This window comes from Rhinoderma darwinii, chromosome 2 (genome assembly GCF_050947455.1).
Source record: "Rhinoderma darwinii isolate aRhiDar2 chromosome 2, aRhiDar2.hap1, whole genome shotgun sequence".
Taxonomy (NCBI): Eukaryota; Metazoa; Chordata; class Amphibia; order Anura; family Rhinodermatidae; genus Rhinoderma; species Rhinoderma darwinii.
This window is the reverse complement of record NC_134688.1, coordinates 7,958,581-7,983,523: the sequence shown is the minus strand read 5'-3', so window position 1 is coordinate 7,983,523 and position 24,943 is coordinate 7,958,581. Positions and strand designations below refer to the sequence as shown.

Genomic DNA, 24,943 nt, shown 5'->3' with positions numbered 1-24,943 from the left:
GGTCTGGGGTCTGCATTAGTTTAGAGGGTCTGGTCTGGGGTCTGCATTAGTTTAGAGGGTCTGGTCTGGGGTCTGTATTAGTTTAGAGGGTCTGGTCTGGGGTCTGTTTTGGTTTAGAGGGTATGGTCTGGGGTCTGCATTAGTTTAGAGCAGGGGTCAGGAACCTTTTTGGCTAAGAGAGCCGTAAACGCCACATATTTTGAAATATAATTCCGCGAGAGCCGTACAATATGTTTAAAGGGCCATTGACAGATCAATCGCTCCAATGTTCACTTAGTACAGCAAGGAATGCTCCTCCCTGCTGTATAAAGCCACAACTGGACTGAAACAATGGTAATTAGCAGTAAAAAATTAAATAAATAACTTACATTGTGAGCTTGCGATGCATGACATCAGTCCAGCAGTCTGGCTTCTTCTTTTTCCTGCGCATGACTGGAAGCTGGCATTCTTCCCACCTGATGTTGAGAGAATGCCAGCTTTGAGGCATTCGCAGAAGAAAGAAGCTGGAATGTTGGACATGTCACACAACGCATTGTCAGTTATGTCAATTATCTATTTTATTATTTTACAGCGAATTATTGTTTAGGTCCAGCGGTGGCTTAGTGCAGCAGAGAGGAACACTCCTTTGTGTACTAAGTGACCGCTGGAGCAATTGTATCTGTCAGTGGCCCTTTTAAAAGTGTTGGTCTTACAGAAAATGAACAAAAAAGAGAGGCTCAGACCCATCTGGGAGACCTCCAGAGCTGTAATAAAGCGCTCAGAACAGATTTTTGCCCTGATAGTGGTCCTTTAAATCAGTTTCTTATGCCCACAAGAGATTAATTTAAAGCCCCCAAGAGTGTAATATGGGTGGCAGATGTTTTTTAAGGCCATATTTTTATTTTTTTTGGGGGGGGGGGGGGCTATATTATGGATTATGTGGGATTATTTTCAGGGGTGAAGTGGGAAGGGGGGGTTGGTGAGACACACTGTATTACACAGCCCCTTTATTGATGCAGCTCACTGCTGCTGACCATGAGGCTGTGTAACAATTTCCATGTTATAATGTTCACCTTCAAAGCAGCAGCACAGCCAGGGGTTTCTGGAACGTCCAAGGGAGACACAAGGGAGGAGGCAGATGCCGCTTCACTAGGGGACGCAGGTGCGTGCTTGCAGACGGCGCGGCTATGCAGGGAGTTATGGGAAATGTAGTCCATGCTCCCTGCCGCTCACCACTGCCGCCAATGCTTATCAGGCCATCAAAGAACTACCGTATATGTCGGCGTATAAGACGACTGGGCGTATAAGACGACCCCCAACTTTTACCCTTAAAATATAGAATTTAAGATATACTCACCATTTCGTGCAGGAGCGCTTCACTATGGCCATCGGCGGCAGGACCCAGGACTCTGTCTCTTTGAACTCGCGCATGCGCAGATAGGCGAGGTACATGATGGGGTTAATTACTATTAATGTGAGGAACATGGAGGGTAAATTCATCGCACCTCGCGCCTCACATTAATAAGTGAATGAAAGCCGTGTTTATTTCATTTTTTTACAGCGTACACATCATAAATGATGCAAAAACATTGTTGTCCGCGCCATTACTGAATGTGTATATTTTATGTATTGAGAGTTATTTTAATGTTTATTGTAAAAAAGGTGAAGGTGTATATTTTTTAAAAATGTAACAATACTTTGTTTTTACTTTATTTTTAAACTTTAATGTACTGACATATATCAGATATGTGCCAGTACATTAGCCTGTGGACAGATCGCACACAGGCAGTTGTTAGGACATACTTGGGTATATCCTAACAACAAGAGATATGGTCAGACAGCCCTGGGGTCCGTCAATAGACCCTGGGCTGTCTGCCCATATATGGTATGGCCCTCGATCGCGTCACAGGAATTCCCTGTGATGCGATCCAGGGGCATCCCCCCTTCTCACTTTCCCCTGAATGCTGCAGTCAGCTGTGATCGCAGCATTCACGGGAATAACGGCGGAGATGAGAGGTTCTCTGATCTCCGGCGTTATAGAGCGGGGCTGCGGCTGTGTAATACAGCCATTGCCCCGCTCCTGACAGGAAGTGCGCGCGCGGTCAGCATGAGGAGATGCGGCCGGCGCTGCACTAATGAGCGGCAGTTCAGGCACTGAAGACAACATGGGGGTGCTTTGTAGCGCGCCCGCCATGTTCTGTCTTCAATGCCGCAGATCATTAGTGCAGCGCCGGCCGCATCACATGATGCTGACCCCGCGCGCATATGTCAGGACTCAGGAGCGGGGCTGTGGCTGAATTACACAGCCGCAGCCCCGCTCTCATAGTCATGTGTACTATACTGAGCTGTGCGGCTGCAACGTGCATCCCTCCCATAGACAGGTAGGAGCCCTGTCTGCGAGCCAGATACGGCCATCAAAAGAGCCATATCTGGCTCGCGAGCCATAGGTTCCCGACCCCTGGTTTAGAGGGTCTGGTCTGGGGTCTGTTTTGGTTTAGAGGGTATGGTCTGGGGTTTGTATTAGTTTAGAGGGTCTGGTCTGGGGTCTGTTTTGGTTTAGAGGGTATGGTCTGGGGTCTGCATTAGTTTAGAGGGTCTGGTCTGGGGTCTGTTTTGGTTTAGAGGGTATGGTCTGGGGTTTGTATTAGTTTAGAGGGTCTGGTCTGGGGTCTGTATTAGTCTCTCTCCTGTCTTTACAATGTATCAGTCTTGAGTCCAGGCTGTTTGCCTATACTGGATACAATTGTAACAAACTCTCAGCTGTGAGAAATATTAGGTCAAGACAGTATTTTCAGGTTCTGGATGTCAATTTTAAATGTTTCCATTTACCAACAGCAAGCAGAGATCTTGGAAATGGTGAGGAATTGAAACACAAAGTAAATTAGAAAGTTGCATAACTTTAATGGAGCATATGCAGTGTGAGGGAACACATCCTGGCCACAGGCTCATTTAAAGAGGAACAGTCACCTCCCTGGACATATCGGCTTTAGTAAATACTTGTATTCCCCAGGAAACAACAATTCTGGAGCATCTTTGCTTAGAACTCTTCATTGTGCCGTTCCTCTGTTATTCCTCCTAGAAATTTATGAATGAAATGACAACTAGGGGTTACTAGTTGGGGGTGTGTCCCTATACAGACTGACAAGGTCCAATCAGTGCTGACAGAGTGAGACTTGTAGGGACACGCCCCTTTGATAAGGGGAATGGTAACACCCAGTTGTCAATTTATTCTCACATTTCTAGGAGGAATAACAGAGGAACAGCACAATGCAGAGTTCTAATAAAATATGTTCCAGAATTGTCACTTCATGGGGAACCCAAAACAGACATTTTAGAGAGGTGACCGGTCCGCAAAAAAAAAAAAAAAAATCACCTTTTCAGTGTCTCGGTGAAGTCTTCTGGAAGGTGTTGGGAACCTCGGGGAAGGATTCTCCTCTGTCACAGGAGGGGGAGGTGACCCCCCGGATATTAGACTCTGGTCCACGCTAGACTTGTCTGACACGCGGCGTCCACTCTTCTCCGCGGCACAGGGGTCACCTGATTTTCTCACCACGATATAATCCTAAAAATAGAGACACCATCAATGTTGAAATATTACAATGATAATGATAACAGGATCCTTCAACGGATTGGATTTATAAGGGTTAATAAGAATGCCCTAAAAATACTAAACTGACCCCCAGAGGGCATCCAGAAGTGCCGGTCAGGGAAACTTCCTTCCTATGTCCCCCCCCTGTGTCACCCATTTCAGCCAATCAGCACGACCGATAGAGATCACATGATTGGAATTATTAAGAAACAGGAAGTCCTGTTTCTACGGAGTTGGGGGAGGGGATCAATGTAAAAATAATGGGTCCATTATCCCAAACATGTCCACCCGGACCTATATAATGTCTCTCACCTCTCCGCTCAGCAGACAGATAATCTCCAGCGTCAGATTTAGGAGCTTGTCTATAATCAGATCCTTGTTCCTGTCGATCATGATTGAGTGACGCACGTGATCCATGAAGGGGATCTCCATGTTCATTGGTCGATGGCGGCTGTGGGATAAATATCGTAAACAGAAATAATACATTAAAGGTCACCCACCGAGACCACATAATCAAACGTCATACACAACATAATTCCCTCAGTTTGAGGGTACCCATAAAAGCAAGCAGTTTTACATTCGCCAAAGAGCGTAAGTGGCGGAATTTGTATTTCCTGGTGCCGGATTATTTTATTTCCGTTTTTAGTTGTTTTAGCGCTTTGGATAGCCCCGCCTCCAGAGTGTGAGAATGACCTGGGGTAGCCACGCCCATTGTACCATGCTCAGCCAATGACAGCGTGGAATGTTAGGATTCCCTCAATGCCATTGGCTGAGCTGCATGTCAATCACCCTCTGGACAGCTGAATATGTCTAAGGCTGTGTCCCCGCCCCCTCATGGGTCATTCTCACTAATGCAATCAAATCCTGGATAATTCTGTCCTCTGTTGTGATAATATAAAATAATTAACATCATCTACAGGTCCTGGTGTATATTCAGCCATGGCTGGTGCAGCGTCCCCAAACTTCATAGCATAAAATAACATAAAGACATAAGAATCCTGCTCAGAGTCATTCATACCGTGATCCCGGAGCAGCAGGGTGTATCTGCAGCAGATGGATAGACTAGATCACATTAGATCTCCTGTTTACACTGTATTTGCGCTCTGCGCGCAAGTGCTCACGGGAGTTGTAGTCAGTCCTGTATACAAACCAAGGACATTCGAATGAGATAGGACTACATCTCCCAGAATCTCTTTGAAATAAGCCGTCGGCAGGTGCTTGGAGGATTGCAGTGAGTATCGATCTTCAATAATATGGCTGCCGGCTGATTATACTCTATGACGCAGACAAGATGGACGCCGTTCTGGAGACAAAGCACGAATTCTTACAAGGTGCTAGTGCCATCTTCAGGTAGAAGGTGGAACTGCAATCTCATAACTACGCCGGGATGTAAGCGAGCAATGCATGCCGGGAGTCACCATAGTAACGGTTTTGTGCCTTTCCCAGGGTGCACCGCGGCCGGGCGTCCTTAGTAACGCGGGCAGAGCTACCGGGACGCGGTCAAAATGGGGCAGGATTATTATTCGGTGCTGGAGATAACCCGCAGCGCCGGTGATGCGGAGATTAAAAAAGCGTAAGTGTCCCCGGTGACGGGTAGGATAGCACGACATGTCGTCAGAGGGTTGGTCATGTGACCCTATAAAATGGACCGTGGAGCTTACACTCATCTCCAGTCTGATAATGTATACAATGAGCCAGTCACACCCACAATCCAGTGACAGCGCGGGAAACTATTAAACATCCAAGCACCGAAAAAGAAGAAGAAGAGATCCGTCAACAGTAGCTTGTTGACAGTTTCCTCTTTTTTTTCTTCTTAATACTGCATGGAGTGATTGATTTGGTATGGGGTTTTGGTCGTATTGTTGAGTTGTCACAGACCGGATGATCACAGGTGGGACGGGTCCTCTATACTTTGCCTTCACCCCATTAATCCCACTTTTTTTTTCTGAGTTCAGGTACCGGAAATTGGCGTTAAAGTACCATCCACTGAAAAATAAAGAGCCGTCAGCACCGCACCGATTCAGACAGCTCGCCGAGGCCTACGATGTTCTCAGTGACCGTGAGCAGACTTTAGTGTCCCGCGCCGTTTCTTTTTTGTTACCATTAAATTAATTTAGAATATTTTCCATTAAAATTAAAGGGGTTGTTCAGGATTTAAAAAAAACATTGCGGCTTTCTTCCAGAAACAGCGCCACACGTTTTGGCAGGTTGTATGTTGTATTGCAGCTCAGCCCTATTAACTTCAATGGAGCTGCAATACCAGCCAAAACCTGTGGACAAGTGTGGTGCTGTTTCTAACAGCTGCCAAGTTTTTCTAATCCTGGACAACCTTTTTAAAAATAATCCAAAATGTTTTAACATTGCACACACCTAATACTACTCACAGCAGAGGGTTTGTTACCATTGTATCCAGTCTGGACTCCAGACTGATCCGTTTTACCTGCACTGATACATTGAAACAAACAGGACAGGAAAGAGATTTGTGCTGCTGAGGTGTTTAGAGAATTGTTTAAACTGGATACAACTGTAACAAACCCTCAGCTGTGAGAAGTATGAGGTCTGTACAGGTGTATTGGATGTAAACAAGAATGTTCCCATTTACTGACAGCAAGCGGAGATCTTGGAAATGTCGAGAAATTGAAACAGAAATAGATTAGAAAGTTGCAGAACTTCTCTGTGTGAAATGGCGCTCTAGGTAGCGGCGTCTCCTCGCTCATCCGGGACTAACGATGTTTATCCGTCTCCGAGCAGTCAGGAAGAAGGCGACATACGATAAGTTCGGAGAGGAGGGTCTGAAGGGGGGAATCCCGGCTGAGTTCGGGGGTCAGGACGCCTGGACCGCAGGTTACGTGTATCATGGGAACCCCGACAAGACCTTTAGAGAGTTTTTTGGAGGAGACAATCCATTTGCAGGTAAGAACAGGTAAAATCTCAGTGACAGCAGCGCTGCCGCCCCGTCAATCCCAGAGGTCGGACCCCCGTCGATCATAAAGTGGCGGCATAGCCTAGCCAAATATATGTTATCACTTTATAAGATGGGAGTACCCCTTTATATGGCCCCGGACCCACCTCTTCATCTCGGGGCTCCCTGCTACGGTGTGTAGTTGCGCCCAGAAAATGATGGCGCGAAACCGGCAATTCCTGATTATGCGATCATTTATTTGACTGTATTCCCGCTCCAGATTTTTATACACCGGAAGGGTCTGAAGTGAACACAGGATTTGGGGGTCTGCGAGGAAGAGGAGTCAAGAAGCAGGACCCACCGATCGAGCGCGATCTCTTCCTGTCTCTGGAGGACTTGTATTTTGGGTGCACAAAGAAGATCAAAATTTCCCGTAGGGTAAGAGTCGCCCTCCACCCCCTCTGTAAAGATCTGCACGTTTCTGATCACTCTCTGTATAAGCTCATGACCCGCTGCTCTCTGACACCCAGGGCCAGACACTTCCTCCCTCGCTCAGACACCCAGGTCCAGACACTTGCTCCCTCGCTCAGACACCCAGGTCCAGACACTTGCTCCCTCGCTCAGACACCCAGGTCCAGACACTTGCTCCCTCGCTCAGACACCCAGGTCCAGACACTTGCTCCCTCGCTCAGACACCCAGGTCCAGACACTTGCTCCCTCGCTCAGACACCCAGGTCCAGACACTTGCTCCCTCGCTCAGACACCCAGGTCCAGACACTTGCTCCCTCGCTCAGACACCCAGGTCCAGACACTTGCTCCCTCGCTCAGACACCCAGGTCCAGACACTTGCTCCCTCGCTCAGACACCCAGGTCCAGACACTTGCTCCCTCGCTCAGACACCCAGGTCCAGACACTTGCTCCCTCGCTCAGACACCCAGGTCCAGACACTTGCTCCCTCGCTCAGACACCCAGGTCCAGACACTTGCTCCCTCGCTCAGACACCCAGGTCCAGACACTTGCTCCCTCGCTCAGACACCCAGGTCCAGACACTTGCTCCCTCGCTCTGACACCCAGGTCCAGACACTTGCTCCCTCGCTCAGACACCCAGGTCCAGACACTTGCTCCCTCGCTCAGACACCCAGGTCCAGACACTTGCTCCCTCGCTCAGACACCCAGGTCCAGACACTTGCTCCCTCGCTCAGACACCCAGGTCCAGACACTTGCTCCCTCGCTCAGACACCCAGGTCCAGACACTTGCTCCCTCGCTCAGACACCCAGGTCCAGACACTTGCTCCCTCGCTCAGACACCCAGGTCCAGACACTTGCTCCCTCGCTCAGACACCCAGGTCCAGACACTTGCTCCCTCGCTCAGACACCCAGGTCCAGACACTTGCTCCCTCGCTCAGACACCCAGGTCCAGACACTTGCTCCCTCGCTCAGACACCCAGGTCCAGACACTTGCTCCCTCGCTCAGACACCCAGGTCCAGACACTTGCTCCCTCGCTCAGACACCCAGGTCCAGACACTTGCTCCCTCGCTCAGACACCCAGGTCCAGACACTTGCTCCCTCGCTCAGACACCCAGGTCCAGACACTTGCTCCCTCGCTCAGACACCCAGGTCCAGACACTTGCTCCCTCGCTCAGACACCCAGGTCCAGACAAAAAATCTGAAGCAGAACGCCTCCAAACATCTGCCCATTGATTTCAATGGGAAAACCGGTGTTCTGTTCCGACGGGCCGTTTTTTTATGTAGAAGTTTTGAAAAACGGCCACGTAAAAATCGGCCGCGAAAAAGAAGTGCATGTCACTTCTTCAGCCGTTTTTTAGGCCATTTTTCAGAGAAAAAAAACGGCCGTAAAAAAACGCAGCGAAAAACACAAGTGGCTTAAAAAACATCTGAAAATCAGGAGTTGTTTTCCCTTGAAGACCGCTCCGTATTTTCAGACGTTTTTGAGTTTGCGTGTGAACACGGCCTTACAGTCCGTAGATGATTCCCATTACATCAAGGACAAAATTATTACAAATAAAATACCAGTGAAAAGAAAATGATGATCGGGGATCGGACTGAGGGGAGGAGCCTCAAAAATGGGGAGGAGCCTCAATAATGGGGAGGAGCACAGAGAAGGGTTTAGTGTTATGCAGAATGCAGTTATCCTGCTGGTTCTTCTTTGTATCTATAATTCATAGACTATATATATATATACACATCTGTCTGTGACCCGCAGGTGATGAATGAAGACGGCCACACGTCCAGCATACGAGAGAAGATCCTCTCCATCGTCGTCCATCCTGGCTGGAGAGCAGGCACCAAAATCACATTTCCTAATGAAGGCGACCAGGTCAGAATCCCATCCCTTGTGTTTCATCAGTGTTGAGCTGACACCACAATCAGCCTCTCCCCAGGACAGGTGAATGCAATCTACTGTTCCCTGTTGTCAGCCATTTCAGGCTGGGGAGATGCTGACTACAGAGTTCTTCAATGGGATGAGTGCCAGGAAGTGTGGACACCTCCCCTCCCCCGTGATCACTACTTTATATCACGTATCTCCAGCACTGATATCAGCCGCTCCTCTTATAACACTCCAGCACTATTATATTCTCCAGAGACATTACATCATATGTGTGACTGATATCAGCCGCTCCTCTTATAACACTCCAGTACTATTATATCCCCCAGAGACATGACATCATATGTGACTGATATCAGCCGCTCCTCTTATAACACTCCAGTACTATTATATCCCCCAGAGACATGACATCATATGTGACTGATATCAGCCGCACCTCTTATAACACTCCAGTACTATTATATCCTCCAGAGACATTACATCATATGTGACTGATATCAGCCGCTCCTCTTATATCACTCCAGCACTATTATATCCTCCAGAGACATTACATCATATGTGACTGATATCAGCCGCTCCTCTTATATCACTCCAGTACTATTATATCCTCCAGAGACATTACATCATATATGTGACTGATATCAGCCGCTTCTCTTATATCACTCCAGTACTATTATATCCTCCAGAGACATTACATCATATATGTGACTGATATCAGCCGCTCCTCTTATATCACTCCAGTACTATTATATCCTCCAGAGACATTACATCATATGTGTGACTGATATCAGCCGCTCCTCTTATAACACTCCAGTACTATTATATCCTCCAGAGACATTACATCATATGTGTGACTGATATCAGCCGCTCCTCTTATAACACTCCAGTACTATTATATCCCCCAGAGACATGACATCATATATGTGACTGATATCAGCCGCTCCTCTTATATCACTCCAGTACTATTATATCCTCCAGAGACATTACATCATATATGTGACTGATATCAGCCGCTTCTCTTATATCACTCCAGTACTATTATATCCTCCAGAGACATTACATCATATATGTGACTGATATCAGCCGCTCCTCTTATATCACTCCAGTACTATTATATCCTCCAGAGACATTACATCATATGTGTGACTGATATCAGCCGCTCCTCTTATAACACTCCAGTACTATTATATCCTCCAGAGACATTACATCATATGTGTGACTGATATCAGCCGCTCCTCTTATAACACTCCAGTACTATTATATCCTCCAGAGACATTACATCATATGTGTGACTGATATCAGCCTCTCCTCTTATAACACTCCAGCACTATTATATCCTCCAGACATTACATCATATGTGTGACTGATATCAGCCGCTCCTCTTATAACACTCCAGTACTATTATATCCTCCAGAGACATTACATTATATGTGTGACTGATATCAGCCTATCCTCTTATAACACTCCAGCACTATTATATCCTCCAGAGACATTACATCATATGTGTGACTGATATCAGCCGCTCCTCTTATATCACTCCAGCACTATTATATCCTCCAGAGACATTACATCATATGTGACTGATATCAGCCGCTCCTCTTATATCACTCCAGTACTATTATATCCTCCAGACATTACATCATATGTGACTGATATCAGCCGCTTCTCTTATATCACTCCAGCACTATTATATCCTCCAGAGACATTACATCATATGTGACTGATATCAGCCGCTCCTCTTATATCACTCCAGCACTATTATATCCTCCAGAGACATTACATCATATATGTGACTGATATCAGCCGCTCCTCTTATAACACTCCAGTACTATTATATCCTCCAGAGACATTACATCATATGTGTGACTGATATCAGCCGCTCCTCTTATATCACTCCAGCACTATTATATCCTCCAGCGACATTACATCATATGTGACTGATATCAGCCGCTCCTCTTATATCACTCCAGTACTATTATATCCTCCAGAGACATTACATCATATGTGTGACTGATATCAGCCGCTCCTCTTATATCACTCCAGTACTATTATATCCTCCAGAGACATTACATCATATGTGTGACTGATATCAGCCGCTCCTCTTATAACACTCCAGCACTATTATATCCTCCAGAGACATTACATCATATGTGACGGATATCAGCCGCTCCTCTTATAACACTCCAGTACTATTATATCCTCCAGAGACATTACATCATATATGTGACTGATATCAGCCACTCCTCTTATATCACTCCAGTACTATTATATCCTCCAGAGACATTACATCATATGTGTGACTGATATCAGCCGCTCCTCTTATATCACTCCAGTACTATTATATCCTCCAGAGATATTACATCATATGTGACTGATATCAGCCGCTCCTCTTATATCACTCCAGCACTATTATATCCTCCAGAGACATTACATCATATGTGACTGATATCAGCCGCTCCTCTTATAACACTCCAGTACTATTATATCCTCCAGAGACATTACATCATATGTGACTGATATCAGCCGCTCCTCTTATATCACTCCAGTACTATTATATCCTCCAGAGACATTACATCATATGTGTGACTGATATCAGCCGCTCCTCTTATATCGCTCCAGTACTATTATATCCTCCAGAGACATTACATCATATATGTGACTGATATCAGCCGCTCCTCTTATAACACTCCAGTACTATTATATCCTCCAGAGACATTACATCATATATGTGACTGATATCAGCTTCTCCTCTTATATCACTCCAGCACTATTATATCCTCCAGAGATATTACATCATATGTGACTGATATCAGCCGCTCCTCTTATATCACTCCAGCACTATTATATCCTCCAGAGATATTACATCATATGTGACTGATATCAGCCGCTCCTCTTATATCACTCCAGTACTATTATATCCTCCAGAGACATTACATCATATATTTGACTGATATCAGCCTCTCCTCTTATATCACTCCAGTACTATTATATCCTCCAGAGACATTACATCATATGTGACGGATATCAGCCGCTCCTCTTATAACACTCCAGTACTATTATAACCTCCAGAGACATTACATCATATATGTGACTGATATCAGCCACTCCTCTTATATCACTCCAGTACTATTATATCCTCCAGAGACATTACATCATATGTGTGACTGATATCAGCCGCTCCTCTTATATCACTCCAGTACTATTATATCCTCCAGAGATATTACATCATATGTGTGACTGATATCTGCCGCTCCTCTTATATCACTCCAGTACTATTATATCCTCCAGAGACATTACATCATATGTGTGACTGATATCAGCCGCTCCTCTTATATCACTCCAGTACTATTATATCCTCCAGAGACATTACATCATATGTGACTGATATCAGCCGCTCCTCTTATATCACTCCAGCACTATTATATCCTCCAGAGACATTACATCATATGTGTGACTGATATCAGCCGCTCCTCTTATAACACTCCAGTACTATTATATCCTCCAGAGACATTACATCATATGTGTGACTGATATTAGCCGCTCCTCTTATATCACTCCAGTACTATTATATCCTCCAAAGACATTACATCATATGTGACTGATATCAGCCGCTCCTCTTATATCACTCCAGTACTATTATATCGTCCAGAGACATTACATCATATGTGTGACTGATATCAGCCGCTCCTCTTATAACACTCCAGTACTATTATATCCTCCAGAGACATTACATCATATGTGTGACTGATATCAGCCGCTCCTCTTATAACACTCCAGTACTATTATATCCTCCAGAGACATTACATCATATGTGACTGATATCAGCCGCTCCTCTTATATCACTCCAGCACTATTATATCCTCCAGAGACATTACATCATATGTGTGACTGATATCAGCCACTCCTCTTATATCACTCCAGTACTATTATATCGTCCAGAGACATTACATCATATGTGTGACTGATATCAGCCGCTCCTCTTATAACACTCCAGTACTATTATATCCTCCAGAGACATTACATCATATGTGTGACTGATATCAGCCGCTCCTCTTATAACACTCCAGTACTATTATATCCTCCAGAGACATTACATCATATGTGACTGATATCAGCCGCTCCTCTTATATCACTCCAGCACTATTATATCCTCCAGAGACATTACATCATATGTGACTGATATCAGCCGCTCCTCTTATAACACTCCAGTACTATTATATCCTCCAGAGACATTACATCATATGTGTGACTGATATCAGCCACTCCTCTTATATCACTCCAGTACTATTATATCCTCCAGAGACATTACATCATATGTGTGACTGATATCAGCCGCTCCTCTTATATCACTCCAGTACTATTATATCCTCCAGACATTACATCATGTGTGACTGATATCAGCCGCTCCTCTTATAACACTCCAGCACTATTATATCCTCCAGAGACATTACATCATATGTGTGACTGATATCAGCCGCTCCTCTTATATCACTCCAGTACTATTATATCCTCCAGACATTACATCATATGTGTGACTGATATCAGCCGCTCCTCTTATATCACTCCAGCACTATTATATCCTCCAGAGACATTACATCATATGTGTGACTGATATCAGCCGCTCCTCTTATAGCACTCCAGTACTATTATATCCTCCAGAGACATTACATCATATGTGTGACTGATATCAGACGCTCCTCTTATAACACTCCAGCACTATTATATCCTCCAGAGACATTACATCATATGTGTGACTGATATCAGCCGCTCCTCTTATATCGCTCCAGTACTATTATATCCTCCAGAGACATTACATCATATGTGACTGATATCAGCCGCTCCTCTTATAACACTCCAGCACTATTATATCCTCCAGACATTACATCATATGTGTGACTGATATCAGCCGCTCCTCTTATATCCTCCAGAGACATTACATCATATGTGTGACTGCTATCAGCCACTCCTCTTATAACACTCCAGTACTATTATATCCTCCAGAGACATTACATCATATGTGTGACTGCTATCAGCCACTCCTCTTATAACACTCCAGTACTATTATATCCTCCAGAGACATTACATCATATGTGTGACTGATATCAGCCGCTCCTCTTATATCACTCCAGCACTATTATATCCTCCAGAGACATTACATCATATGTGTGACTGATATCAGCCGCTCCTCTTATATCACTCCAGTACTATTATATCCTCCAGAGACATTACATCATATGTGTGACTGATATCAGCTGCTCCTCTTATAACACTCCAGCACTATTATATCCTCCAGAGACATTACATCATATGTGTGACTGATATCAGCCGCTCCTCTTATAACACTCCAGCACTATTATATCCTCCAGAGACATTACATCATATGTGTGACTGATATCAGCCGCTCCTCTTATAACACTCCAGCACTATTATATCCTCCAGAGACATTACATCATATGTGTGACTGATATCAGCCGCTCCTCTTATAACACTCCAGTACTATTATATCCTCCAGAGACATTACATCATATGTGTGACTGATATCAGCCGCTCCTCTTATATCGCTCCAGTACTATTATATCCTCCAGAGACATTACATCATATGTGTGACTGATATCAGCCGCTCCTCTTATATCACTCCAGTACTATTATATCCTCCAGAGACATTACATCATATGTGACTGATATCAGCCGCTCCTCTTATAACACTCCAGTGCTATTATATCCTCCAGAGACATTACATCATATGTGTGACTGATATCAGCCGCTCCTCTTATAACACTCCAGCACTATTATATCCTCCAGAGACATTACATCATATGTGTGACTGATATCAGCCGCTCCTCTTATATCACTCTAGTACTATTATATCCTCCAGAGACATTACATCATATGTGTGACTGATATCAGCCGCTCCTCTTATAACACTCCAGCGCTATTATATCCTCCAGACATGACATCATATATGTGACTGATATCAGCCGCTCCTCTTATAACACTCCAGCACTATTATATCCTCCAGAGACATTACATCATATGTGTGACTGATATCAGCCGCTCCTCTTATAACACTCCAGTACTATTATATCCTCCAGAGACATTACATCATATGTGTGACTGATATCAGCCGCTCCTCTTATAACACTCCAGTACTATTATATCCTCCAGAGACATTACATCATATGAGACTGATATCAGCCGCTCCTCTTATATCACTCCAGCACTATTATATCCTCCAGAGACATTACATCATATGTGTGACTGATATCAGCCGCTCCTCTTATATCACTCCAGCACTATTATATCCTCCAGAGACATTACATCATATGTGACTGATATCAGCCGCTCCTCTTATAACACTCCAGTACTATTATATCCTCCAGAGACATTACATCATATGAGACTGATATCAGCCGCTCCTCTTATATCACTCCAGCACTATTATATCCTCCAGAGACATTACATCATATGTGACTGATATCAGCCGCTCCTCTTATATCACTCCAGCACTATTATATCCTCCAGAGACATTACATCATATGTGTGACTGATATCAGCCGCTCCTCTTATATCACTCCAGCACTATTATATCCTCCAGAGACATTACATCATATATGTGACTGATATCAGCCGCTCCTCTTATAACACTCCAGCACTATTATATCCTCCAGAGACATTACATCATATGTGTGACTGATATCAGCCGCTCCTCTTATAACACTCCAGCACTATTATATCCTCCAGAGACATTACATCATATATGTGACTGATATCAGCCGCTCCTCTTATAACACTCCAGCACTATTATATCCTCCAGAGACATTACATCATATGTGTGACTGATATCAGCCGCTCCTCTTATAACACTCCAGTACTATTATATCCTCCAGAGACATTACATCATATATGTGACTGATATCAGCCGCTCCTCTTATATCACTCCAGCACTATTATATCCTCCAGAGACATTACATCATATGTGTGACTGATATCAGCCGCTCCTCTTATAACACTCCAGCACTATTATATCCTCCAGAGACATTACATCATATGTGTGACTGATATCAGCCGCTCCTCTTATATCACTCCAGCACTATTATATCCTCCAGAGACATTACATCATATGTGTGACTGATATCAGCCGCTCCTCTTATAACACTCCAGCACTATTATATCCTCCAGAGACATTACATCATATGTGTGACTGATATCAGCCGCTCCTCTTATATCACTCCAGCACTATTATATCCTCCAGAGACATTACATCATATGTGACTGATATCAGCCGCTCCTCTTATATCACTCCAGCACTATTATATCCTCCAGAGACATTACATCATATGTGTGACTGATATCAGCCGCTTCTCTTATATCACTCCAGCACTATTATATCCTCCAGAGACATTACATCATATGTGTGACTGATATCAGCCGCTCCTCTTATATCACTCCAGCACTATTATATCCTCCAGAGACATTACATCATATGTGTGACTGATATCAGCCGCTCCTCTTATATCACTCCAGCACTATTATATCCTCCAGAGACATTACATCATATGTGACTGATATCAGCCGCTCCTCTTATAACACTCCAGCACTATTATATCCTCCAGAGACATTACATCATATGTGTGACTGATATCAGCCGCTCCTCTTATAACACTCCAGTACTATTATATCCTCCAGAGACATTACATCATATGTGTGACTGATATCAGCCGCTCCTCTTATATCACTCCAGCACTATTATATCCTCCAGAGACATTACATCATATGTGTGACTGATATCAGCCGCTCCTCTTATAACACTCCAGCACTATTATATCCTCCAGAGACATTACATCATATGTGACTGATATCAGCCGCTCCTCTTATAACACTCCAGTACTATTATATCCTCCAGAGACATTACATCATATGTGACTGATATCAGCCGCTCCTCTTATAACACTCCAGTACTATTATATCCTCCAGACATTACATCATATATGTGACTGATATCAGCCGCTCCTCTTATATCACTCCAGTACTATTATATCCTCCAGAGACATTACATCATATGTGTGACTGATATCAGCCGCTCCTCTTATATCACTCCAGTACTATTATATCCTCCAGAGACATTACATCATGTGTGACTGATATCAGCCGCTCCTCTTATAACACTCCAGTACTATTATATCCTCCAGACATTACATCATATGTGTGACTGATATCAGCCGCTCCTCTTATAACACTCCAGTACTATTATATCCTCCAGAACATTACATCATATGTGTGACTGATATCAGCCGCTCCTCTTATAACTCCAGTACTATTATATCCTCCAGAGACATTACATCATATGTGTGACTGATATCAGCCGCTCCTCTTATATCACTCCAGTACTATTATATCCTCCAGAGATATTACATCATATGTGACTGATATCAGCCGCTCCTCTTATAACACTCCAGCACTATTATATCCTCCAGAGACATTACATCATATGTGACTGATATCAGCCGCTCCTCTTATATCGCGCCAGTACTATTATATCCTCCAGAGACATTACATCATATGTGACTGATATCAGCCGCTCCTCTTATAACACTCCAGTACTATTATATCCTCCAGAGACATTACATCATATGTGTGACTGATATCAGCTGCTCCTCTTATATCACTCCAGCACTATTATATCCTCCAGAGACATTACATCATATATGTGACTGATATCAGCCGCTCCTCTTATATCACTCCAGTACTATTATATCCTCCAGAGATATTACATCATATGTGTGACTGATATCAGCCGCTCCTCTTATAACACTCCAGTACTATTATATCCTCCAGAGACATTACATCATATGTGACTGATATCAGCCGCTCCTCTTATAACACTCCAGTACTATTATATGCTCCAGAGACATTACATCATATATGTGACTAATATCAGCCGCACCTCTTATATCACTCCAGTACTATTATATACTCCAGAGACATTACATCAAGTGACTGATATCAGCCGCTCCTCTTATAACACTCCAGTACTATTATATCCTCCAGAGACATTACATCATATGTGTGACTGATATCAGCCGCTCCTCTTATAACACTCCAGCACTATTATATCCTCCAGAGACATTACATCATATGTGTGACTGATATCAGCCGCTCCTCTTATAACACTCCAGCACTATTATATCCTCCAGAGACATTACATCATATGTGTGACTGATATCAGCCGTTCCTCTTATATCACTCCAGTACTATTATATCCTCCAGAGACATTACATCATATGTGTGACTGATATCAGCCGCTCCTCTTATAACACTCCAGCACTATTATATCCTCCAGAGACATTACATCATATGTGTGACTGATATCAGCCGTTCCTCTTATATCACTCCAGCACTATTATATCCTCCAGTCTTACATATATATGAGTGACTGATATCCGCCTATTCTCCAGACCGAAATATAACTTTATAACTGAATTCCGTCTCTAGGGCCCCAACATTATCCCAGCAAACATTGAATTTATCGTGAAGGAGAAGCCCCACCCCCGTTTTGAAAGACAAGAAGACAATTTGATCTACACCGCGACCATTGAACTTGGCAAGGTAACAAAATGCAGGTGAAAAGACACGTGTACGGTAAGCGTGCGCTGCACTACAGGGGTACGGCTTAAAGGGGTACTCCTGACATTTATGGCATATTCACAGGATACGCCATATATGTCTGATCGCTAATAAAGGGGTGTGGCTTAGTGAAAAGGGGGCGTGGCTTGTAACCTTAAAATGCTGCATACTCCAGATGTTTGAAGGTGTTCAGCTTCCGTTTTTCGGGGCGTTTACGGCCTGAAAAATGGCTGAAAATAAGCTGTGTGAACATACCCTTATTGATCCCGGGAAAGGTTAAAAAAAAGACAAATTAAAAAAAAAAAAATTACCCATAAGGCATTGGGCAATCTGCTTTATTTGCTCGGCTACCGATCTGATTTTTTTTTTCGTGATTAATGCAGTTTGTTTTATTATTTTTGTATTTTAAGCATTTTTAGGTTTATAGTTTGAAAAAAAAAAATAGTAACAAAAAAAACCATGCCTTTTTAACGCCGTTTTCTGGATTTTCATTTTAATTTTTTCCTCCACACCTGCCAAAACCCATAATATTTTTATTTTTTACATTACTTTAGAGGAAAAATGGGAAAAGTTGCTTTTTTTTTTTTTGAACTTTTGTATTTTTTTTACACTACTTGTGTAAAAAAAACAAAAACGTTTTAAGTCCCCTCGGAGGACTTGAACCAGCGATCATTAGATCTCTGGTACAATATTGTCATTTTTACAGGCCGGAGATGAAGAAAGGCTGTCCTGGGGGCCTTCATTAGGCCTGTGGGTTGCCATAACAACCATTGGCACCCCGCAATCGCATCACGGGGGATGGGGGGGAGAGATGAGCTGTCAGAGGGGGGGATGTGGCAGCGCCCCCCTCTTTTTAACGTCTCAGATACTGCAATCATGATTGATCGCCGCCTCTAAGGGGTTAAATGGCCAGCCGGTGTCGAATATTCCAGAAGATATAGCCGCACGTGGCCTGTCTGCCTTCTCTGCCCTGTTCTATACATTTCCATCACCCTCCAATAATCCAGAATGTCGCTTCAATGCTGGATTAAAGGAATTTTACTCAATTAACGCCCATCCTCCAAAATTTGCGCACTGAAGGGCCCAGCGCGGTGTAAGGCTGGGTTCACACGTGGCGGAATTTCACTTAAATTCCGCTGCGGACACTCCGCAGCGTTAATCCGCAGCGGAGCCGTTTCTGCATTGCCTTCCACTTCTATTTAGAAGTGTTCGTTTAGACGATGCGTAACATTCCGCTGCGGAGCATAGGCTGCGGAGCGGAATTTGGTGTCCGCAGCATGCTCTGTCTGTTGCGGAGCAGTGGCGGACTCATGGCGGAATTTCTCCATTGACTTCAATGGAGATTCTAAGTTCCGCAATGAAGTCCGCAGCTGTCATGCACATGTTATGTGTGCTGCGGATGCGTCTTGCTTTTTTGCCATGATATTTCTTCATTCTGGTTGGACCTATGTATTTCTAGGTCTACAGCCAGACTGAGGAAGTCAATGGGGCTCCCGTAATGACGGGAGCGTTGCTAGGAGACGTCAGTAAATAGTCACTGTCCAGGGTGCTGAAAGAGTTAAGCGATCGGCAGTAACTGTTTCTGCACCCGGGACAGTGACTACCGATCCCAATATACAGCTACCTGTAAAAAAAATAGAAGTTCATACTTACCGAGAACTCCCTGCGTCTGTCTCCAGTCCGGCCTCCCAGGATGACGTTTCAGTCTAAGTGACGGCTGCAGCCAATCACAGGCCAATCACAGGCTGCAGCGGTCACATGGACTGCCGCGTCATCCAGGGAAGTAGGGCTGGATGCCGAAAGAGGGACGCGTCACCAAGACAACGGCCGGTAAGTATGAAATTCGTTTACTTTCACTAGGGAAAGTGCTGTCCCTTCTCTCTATCCTGCACTGATAGGGAGAAGGGAAGTACTTTTACCGCAGTCCGCAGCAGCTAGTCCGCATCAATTTACTGCACATTTTGTGCAGATCCGCAGCAGAATCTGCAACGCAGATTCTGTGCGGCATTGATGCGGACAGTTGCGGAGGAAATCCGCCACGTGGGGGCATGCCCTAATAGAGGGCTGCAGTAATATACAAAGCGTCAGATCAACTCTCCAGTAATGGCGGGTGTGAATACTTCCTGAGCACGGACGTAAGAGGGGGAGGAGCGTCCGCGTGATGATGTCATACACCTGTCATTTAGCCTCGTGCCCCGGAAAAGCGAGAGGCCGTTACCAGGCAGCACCGGAGCAGTCGTTACCTGCGTCTGTCCAGATCACGGATCCGCACGTGACGGCCATGGGCTTTATCGTTTCCAAGGTCTTATTAGTATGAAAATCGTAGGTTGTCCCAATCGCTCACGGTACAAAAATTGACCGCAAGCCACGAAATGGCGCAATGGGAGTATGTGGTCACCCAATGCTGGGAATACGATACCGATCTATAATCCATAAGGGCAGATACAGACGGACGTTGCGTTTTTGCGCGCGCAAACAACGCGGCGTTTTGCGCGCGCAAAAAACATTTGACAGCTGCGTGTGTCATCCGTGTCTGATGCGCGGCTGCGTGATTTTCGCGCAGCCGCCATCATAGAGATGAGGCTAGTCGACGCCCGTCACTGTCCAAGGTGCTGAAAGAGCTAACTCTTTCAGCACCCTCGACAGTGAATGCCGAACACAATATCGAAAAACCTGTTGAAAAAAAAAAAAACAGTTCGTACTTACCGAGAACTTCCTGGCCGTTGCCTTGGTGACGCGCCTCTCGACATAGGGCCCCACCTCCCTGGATGACGCGCCAGTCCATGTGACCGCTGCAGCCTGTGCTTGGCCTGTGATTGGCTGGAGCTGTCACTTGGACTGAATTGTCATCCCGGGAGGTCAGACTGGAGGAAGAAGCCGGGAGTTTTCGGTAAGTCAGAACTTCGTTTTTTTTTCTACAGGTTCATGTATATTGGGATCGGAAGTCACTGTCCATGGTGCTGAAACAGTTTAACTCTTTCAGCACTCTGGACAGTGACTGTCTCCTGACGTCGCGTACCGATAATTTTTTTGCCGGGTTCGGCCAAAACGAGTTCGGCCGAACCCGGTGAAGTTCGGTTCGCTTGTCCGGCTTCGCTCATCGCAAAGACACTCCGTTTGGATGTTCGGAAACAGAAAAGCACGTGGTGCTTTTCTGTTTACATTCATCCTTTTGACAGCTGGTGCGCTGTTTGTCGGTTCGCACGGAAGTGCTTCCGTGCGACCTGCGTGGTTTTCACGCACCCATTGACTTCAATGGGTGCGTGATGCGCGAAATACGCAGAGTTATTGAACCTGTCGCGCTTTTTGCGCAGCAGACAAACGCTGCGCAAAAAGCACGGACTGTCTGTACTGCCCCATAGACTTGTATTTGTCCATGCGTGCCGCGTGAAAACCACGCGGCCCGCACGGACCGAATACACGCTCGCGTGAATCCCCTGTTCACACGGAGTATTTTGCCGAGTTTTTTGACGCGGAAACCGCGTCGCAAAACTTGGCAAAAACGGCCCGAGAACGCCTCCCATTGATTTCAATGGGAGGCGTCGGCGTCTTTTTCCCACGAGCAGTAAAACTGCCTCGCGGGAAAAAGAAGCGACATGCCCTATCTTCGGGCTCTTCCGCCTCTGACCTCCCATTGACTTCAATGGGAGGCAGAGAAAGCGTATTTCGCTCTGTTTTATGCCCGCGGCGCTCAATGGCCGCGGCCGAAAATCGGCGTGCAGGGAGAGGAAAATCTGCCTCAAAGTTCCAAACGGAATTTTGAGGCAGATATTCCTCCCCCAAAATACTCAGTGTGAACATGTACTGACCCATCTAAAATCTGATAACAGTGCAGTATCTTATACTGTCCAGCAGGGGGCAGCACTTACAGCGGAATCTCTTGTATTTCAGGCGCTGACCGGCTGTACGGTGGAGGTGGAGACGCTGGATGAGAGAATGTTAAATATTCCAATCAATGACATTGTGCAGTAGGTATTAACCCCGTGTCAGCTGGAGGAAGGGACAAACACTTATAAGGGGGAGGGTGAAAAAAACCGAATTGTTAAAAAAAAATATATATATATTCTGAGAGCCACAACTTTTGTTTTTCCATGGACGGAGCGCGGTGAGGGCGTTTTTCTTGGTACCCCCTTATGACTTCTCAATCACTTTTTATTTTTTAGGAGGAAAGGTGATTAAAAAAAAAAAACGCAATTGTGGCGTTTAAGCTTAATTATTTTTTTTTTCATGGCGTTCACCATTCGATATTAAAAACGTTACACGGATTGTTACGGACGCGGCGATACCAGTTATTTTTACTTTACATTATTTTATGGGATTTTTTTTTTAACATTTAATATTGTTTTTGTATATTATTAAAAACTTCGTTAAATTTATTTTCCCATTTTTTCCATCTCACTCGGGGATCTGATTGGATCTCATTTGATCACTGGTATTTGTGTATTTCGATTTTAAGTCTCCTATTAAGGGGCTTTTACCAGAATCAAATATTTTGAACTATCCAAAGGATGAGTAATTGTTCTCTGGTCGCCGGGACCCCCCACAGATCGTGAGAACGTGGAGTGGATGAGCGGTGGAGGGTGCGCACTGCCGCTCCTTTACAGTCTATGGGAATGACGGAAACTGGCGAGTACAGCGCTCCGCTGTGTCCGTGATTCTCAGACATGGAATAGATCAGTGGTGGCTACTGGTCCTGTGGAGGAGGGGTGTGTACTATAGGGGCACTCGCTGCAGTGGTGGTTATGGGGTCTGTGGAAGGGGAGGGGGGGGGGGTAGTTCTGCTCACATTATCTGCAAACAAGAGAATAGGCTCAAGTCATATCACCATCAGAAATAGAAGGGGGGGGCAACCAGGCTTGGAGACACCCCCACCCTCTAAGTGCTTTAGGATTGAGGTGATATCACTCAGCACCTGAAGGGGGCACTGTTTTTATGGTTCCCCTCTTTATATACACCTTGACAGTGAATGTTGATGTCACCATTTTCCCCCACAACAGCCCCAAGTACAGCAAAGTGGTCCCAGGGGAGGGCATGCGGACATCTGGAGACCCCACCCTGAAGGGCGACCTCATTATCCAGTTTGATATCCAGTTTCCAGAACACCTGACGCCGCAGAAGAAGCAAATCCTCCGGAAAGCCCTCCTGTCCTGAGACGTGGCAGATCCTCCGGCAAGCCCTCCTGTCCTGAGACGTGGCAGATCCTCCGGCAAGCCCTCCTGTCCTGAGACGTGGGTGATATCGTATTCCAGTACTGGTCACATCATCATCTGCTGGACACAAAACCTGCCGCATTACGAGCCTCTCAGGGTCTTCATCAGGTGTACGTGCGCTTCATGGAGACCCCTGCGAGGGTCATGTTTTCGTGTTGGAGGAATAAAGATTGATCTATTTGGCGCAGTCACGTCTTTACGCTGTACGGTCACCACCCAAGTGCGTTCCTGGACACCGTGACTTCATACTTCCATGACATCCATTAAACCGATCCTATTACAGCCCATGGGCGACAGCCGCCACGTGACGTATAGTTCTGCAGCTCACGTGACAGCGGTCTATATGTGGATAGTTAGAGCTGGCGCTTCCTGTCAAAGGCCGTCCTGCCCTCACACTAAGGCCTTATTTACACGAGCGTCGTCCACCTCAGACGTGAATAACTATAGTTTTTCACAGCCGAGGTGCATCCGTGCTCGGCCCTGCAGGACGCGATCTCTCCGTAGATGAATCTATGCAGGGATGCGTGAAACAAACAGACATGTCCTATTTTCACACGGTCCATTGAAACAACGGGCACATTCTATTACATAGCGGCCGTGCCACGGACGTTTAACACACGTGACTCATTATGGTCTTACTTACGAGCGTAATGCAAGTCCATGATACGCACGTGAAAATCACGCGCGTCGCCCAGACCTATGTAAGTCAATGGGGCCTTTCAGACATTCCGTGTTTATCACGCAGCGTGTCCGATATTTTAGCGTTTTCTCATGCATTCATTGAAGTCAATGGGCGCCTGAAAACCGCACACGGACGCACTTCCGTGTGCCACACGTGATTCGCGCTACAGTTGAAGAAAAGGGAATAAAAACTACCGCCTTCATTTGTTTATAAATAACAAAGCCACGCACCAAACACTGATGCCACATGCAACTGCAACACGCAAAAACGCAGCGTTTTTTTGCAAACGCAAAACACACACACCCACGTGTGAATTTCACCTAATTCACAATGTAACGCAATGTCAGCTCTCTGGGATCCACACCGTACCCTACATATACCCACTGGTACAGCAGCCCTATCCAGCAAGACCTATAGAGCAGCCGGCGTCCCGACAGCAGCGAAGCGTTCACAGGCAGCTGGAGAAGATCCTGATGTGTCTGGTGCTGTGACATCACTAAACCTCAGCCAATCAGAGCTAAGTATCAGCCATCAGTGATTGACCGCGTCACCACCGTGTTCTGTTGACCCTTCAGCTGCCAGGCTATTGCCCAACACAGACTGTATAGG

General features: G+C 45.3%; 2 protein-coding genes across 4 annotated transcripts in view; one reads left to right on the top strand and one right to left on the bottom strand.

The window, feature by feature from the left end:
• LOC142741980 (uncharacterized) overlaps nt 1-4,829 on the bottom strand; it is a 30,517-nt gene extending 25,688 nt beyond the window's left edge. Inside the window, exons 1-3 of the mRNA XM_075851312.1 lie at nt 4,587-4,829; nt 3,881-4,019; nt 3,353-3,541 (exon numbers count right to left, since the gene is read on the bottom strand). Of these exons, the coding sequence (XP_075707427.1) occupies nt 3,353-3,541; nt 3,881-4,006 (315 nt within the window). The 5' untranslated portion in view covers nt 4,007-4,019; nt 4,587-4,829. The remainder of the gene's footprint in view (nt 1-3,352; nt 3,542-3,880; nt 4,020-4,586) is intronic.
• A 15-nt stretch (nt 4,830-4,844) lies between these two features.
• Nucleotides 4,845-23,839, top strand: DNAJB13 (DnaJ heat shock protein family (Hsp40) member B13). 3 transcript variants are annotated; one of them, XM_075851314.1, is made up of 8 exons: nt 4,845-4,918; nt 5,524-5,627; nt 6,320-6,481; nt 6,751-6,908; nt 8,696-8,809; nt 18,311-18,424; nt 22,334-22,410; nt 23,440-23,839. In XM_075851314.1, exons 1-8 carry the CDS (start codon nt 4,860-4,862, stop codon nt 23,591-23,593), a joined length of 942 nt encoding a protein of 313 aa, XP_075707429.1. In that variant the 5' UTR covers nt 4,845-4,859; the 3' UTR covers nt 23,594-23,839. The 3 variants fall into 3 exon arrangements, with proteins under 3 accessions (XP_075707429.1, XP_075707430.1, XP_075707428.1); XM_075851315.1 differs by lacking the exon at nt 4,845-4,918 and adding an exon at nt 4,964-5,141 and having other exon boundaries at nt 22,334-22,414; nt 23,440-23,526; XM_075851313.1 differs by lacking the exon at nt 4,845-4,918 and adding an exon at nt 4,965-5,141.
• Nucleotides 23,840-24,943: the final 1,104 nt, after the last annotated feature.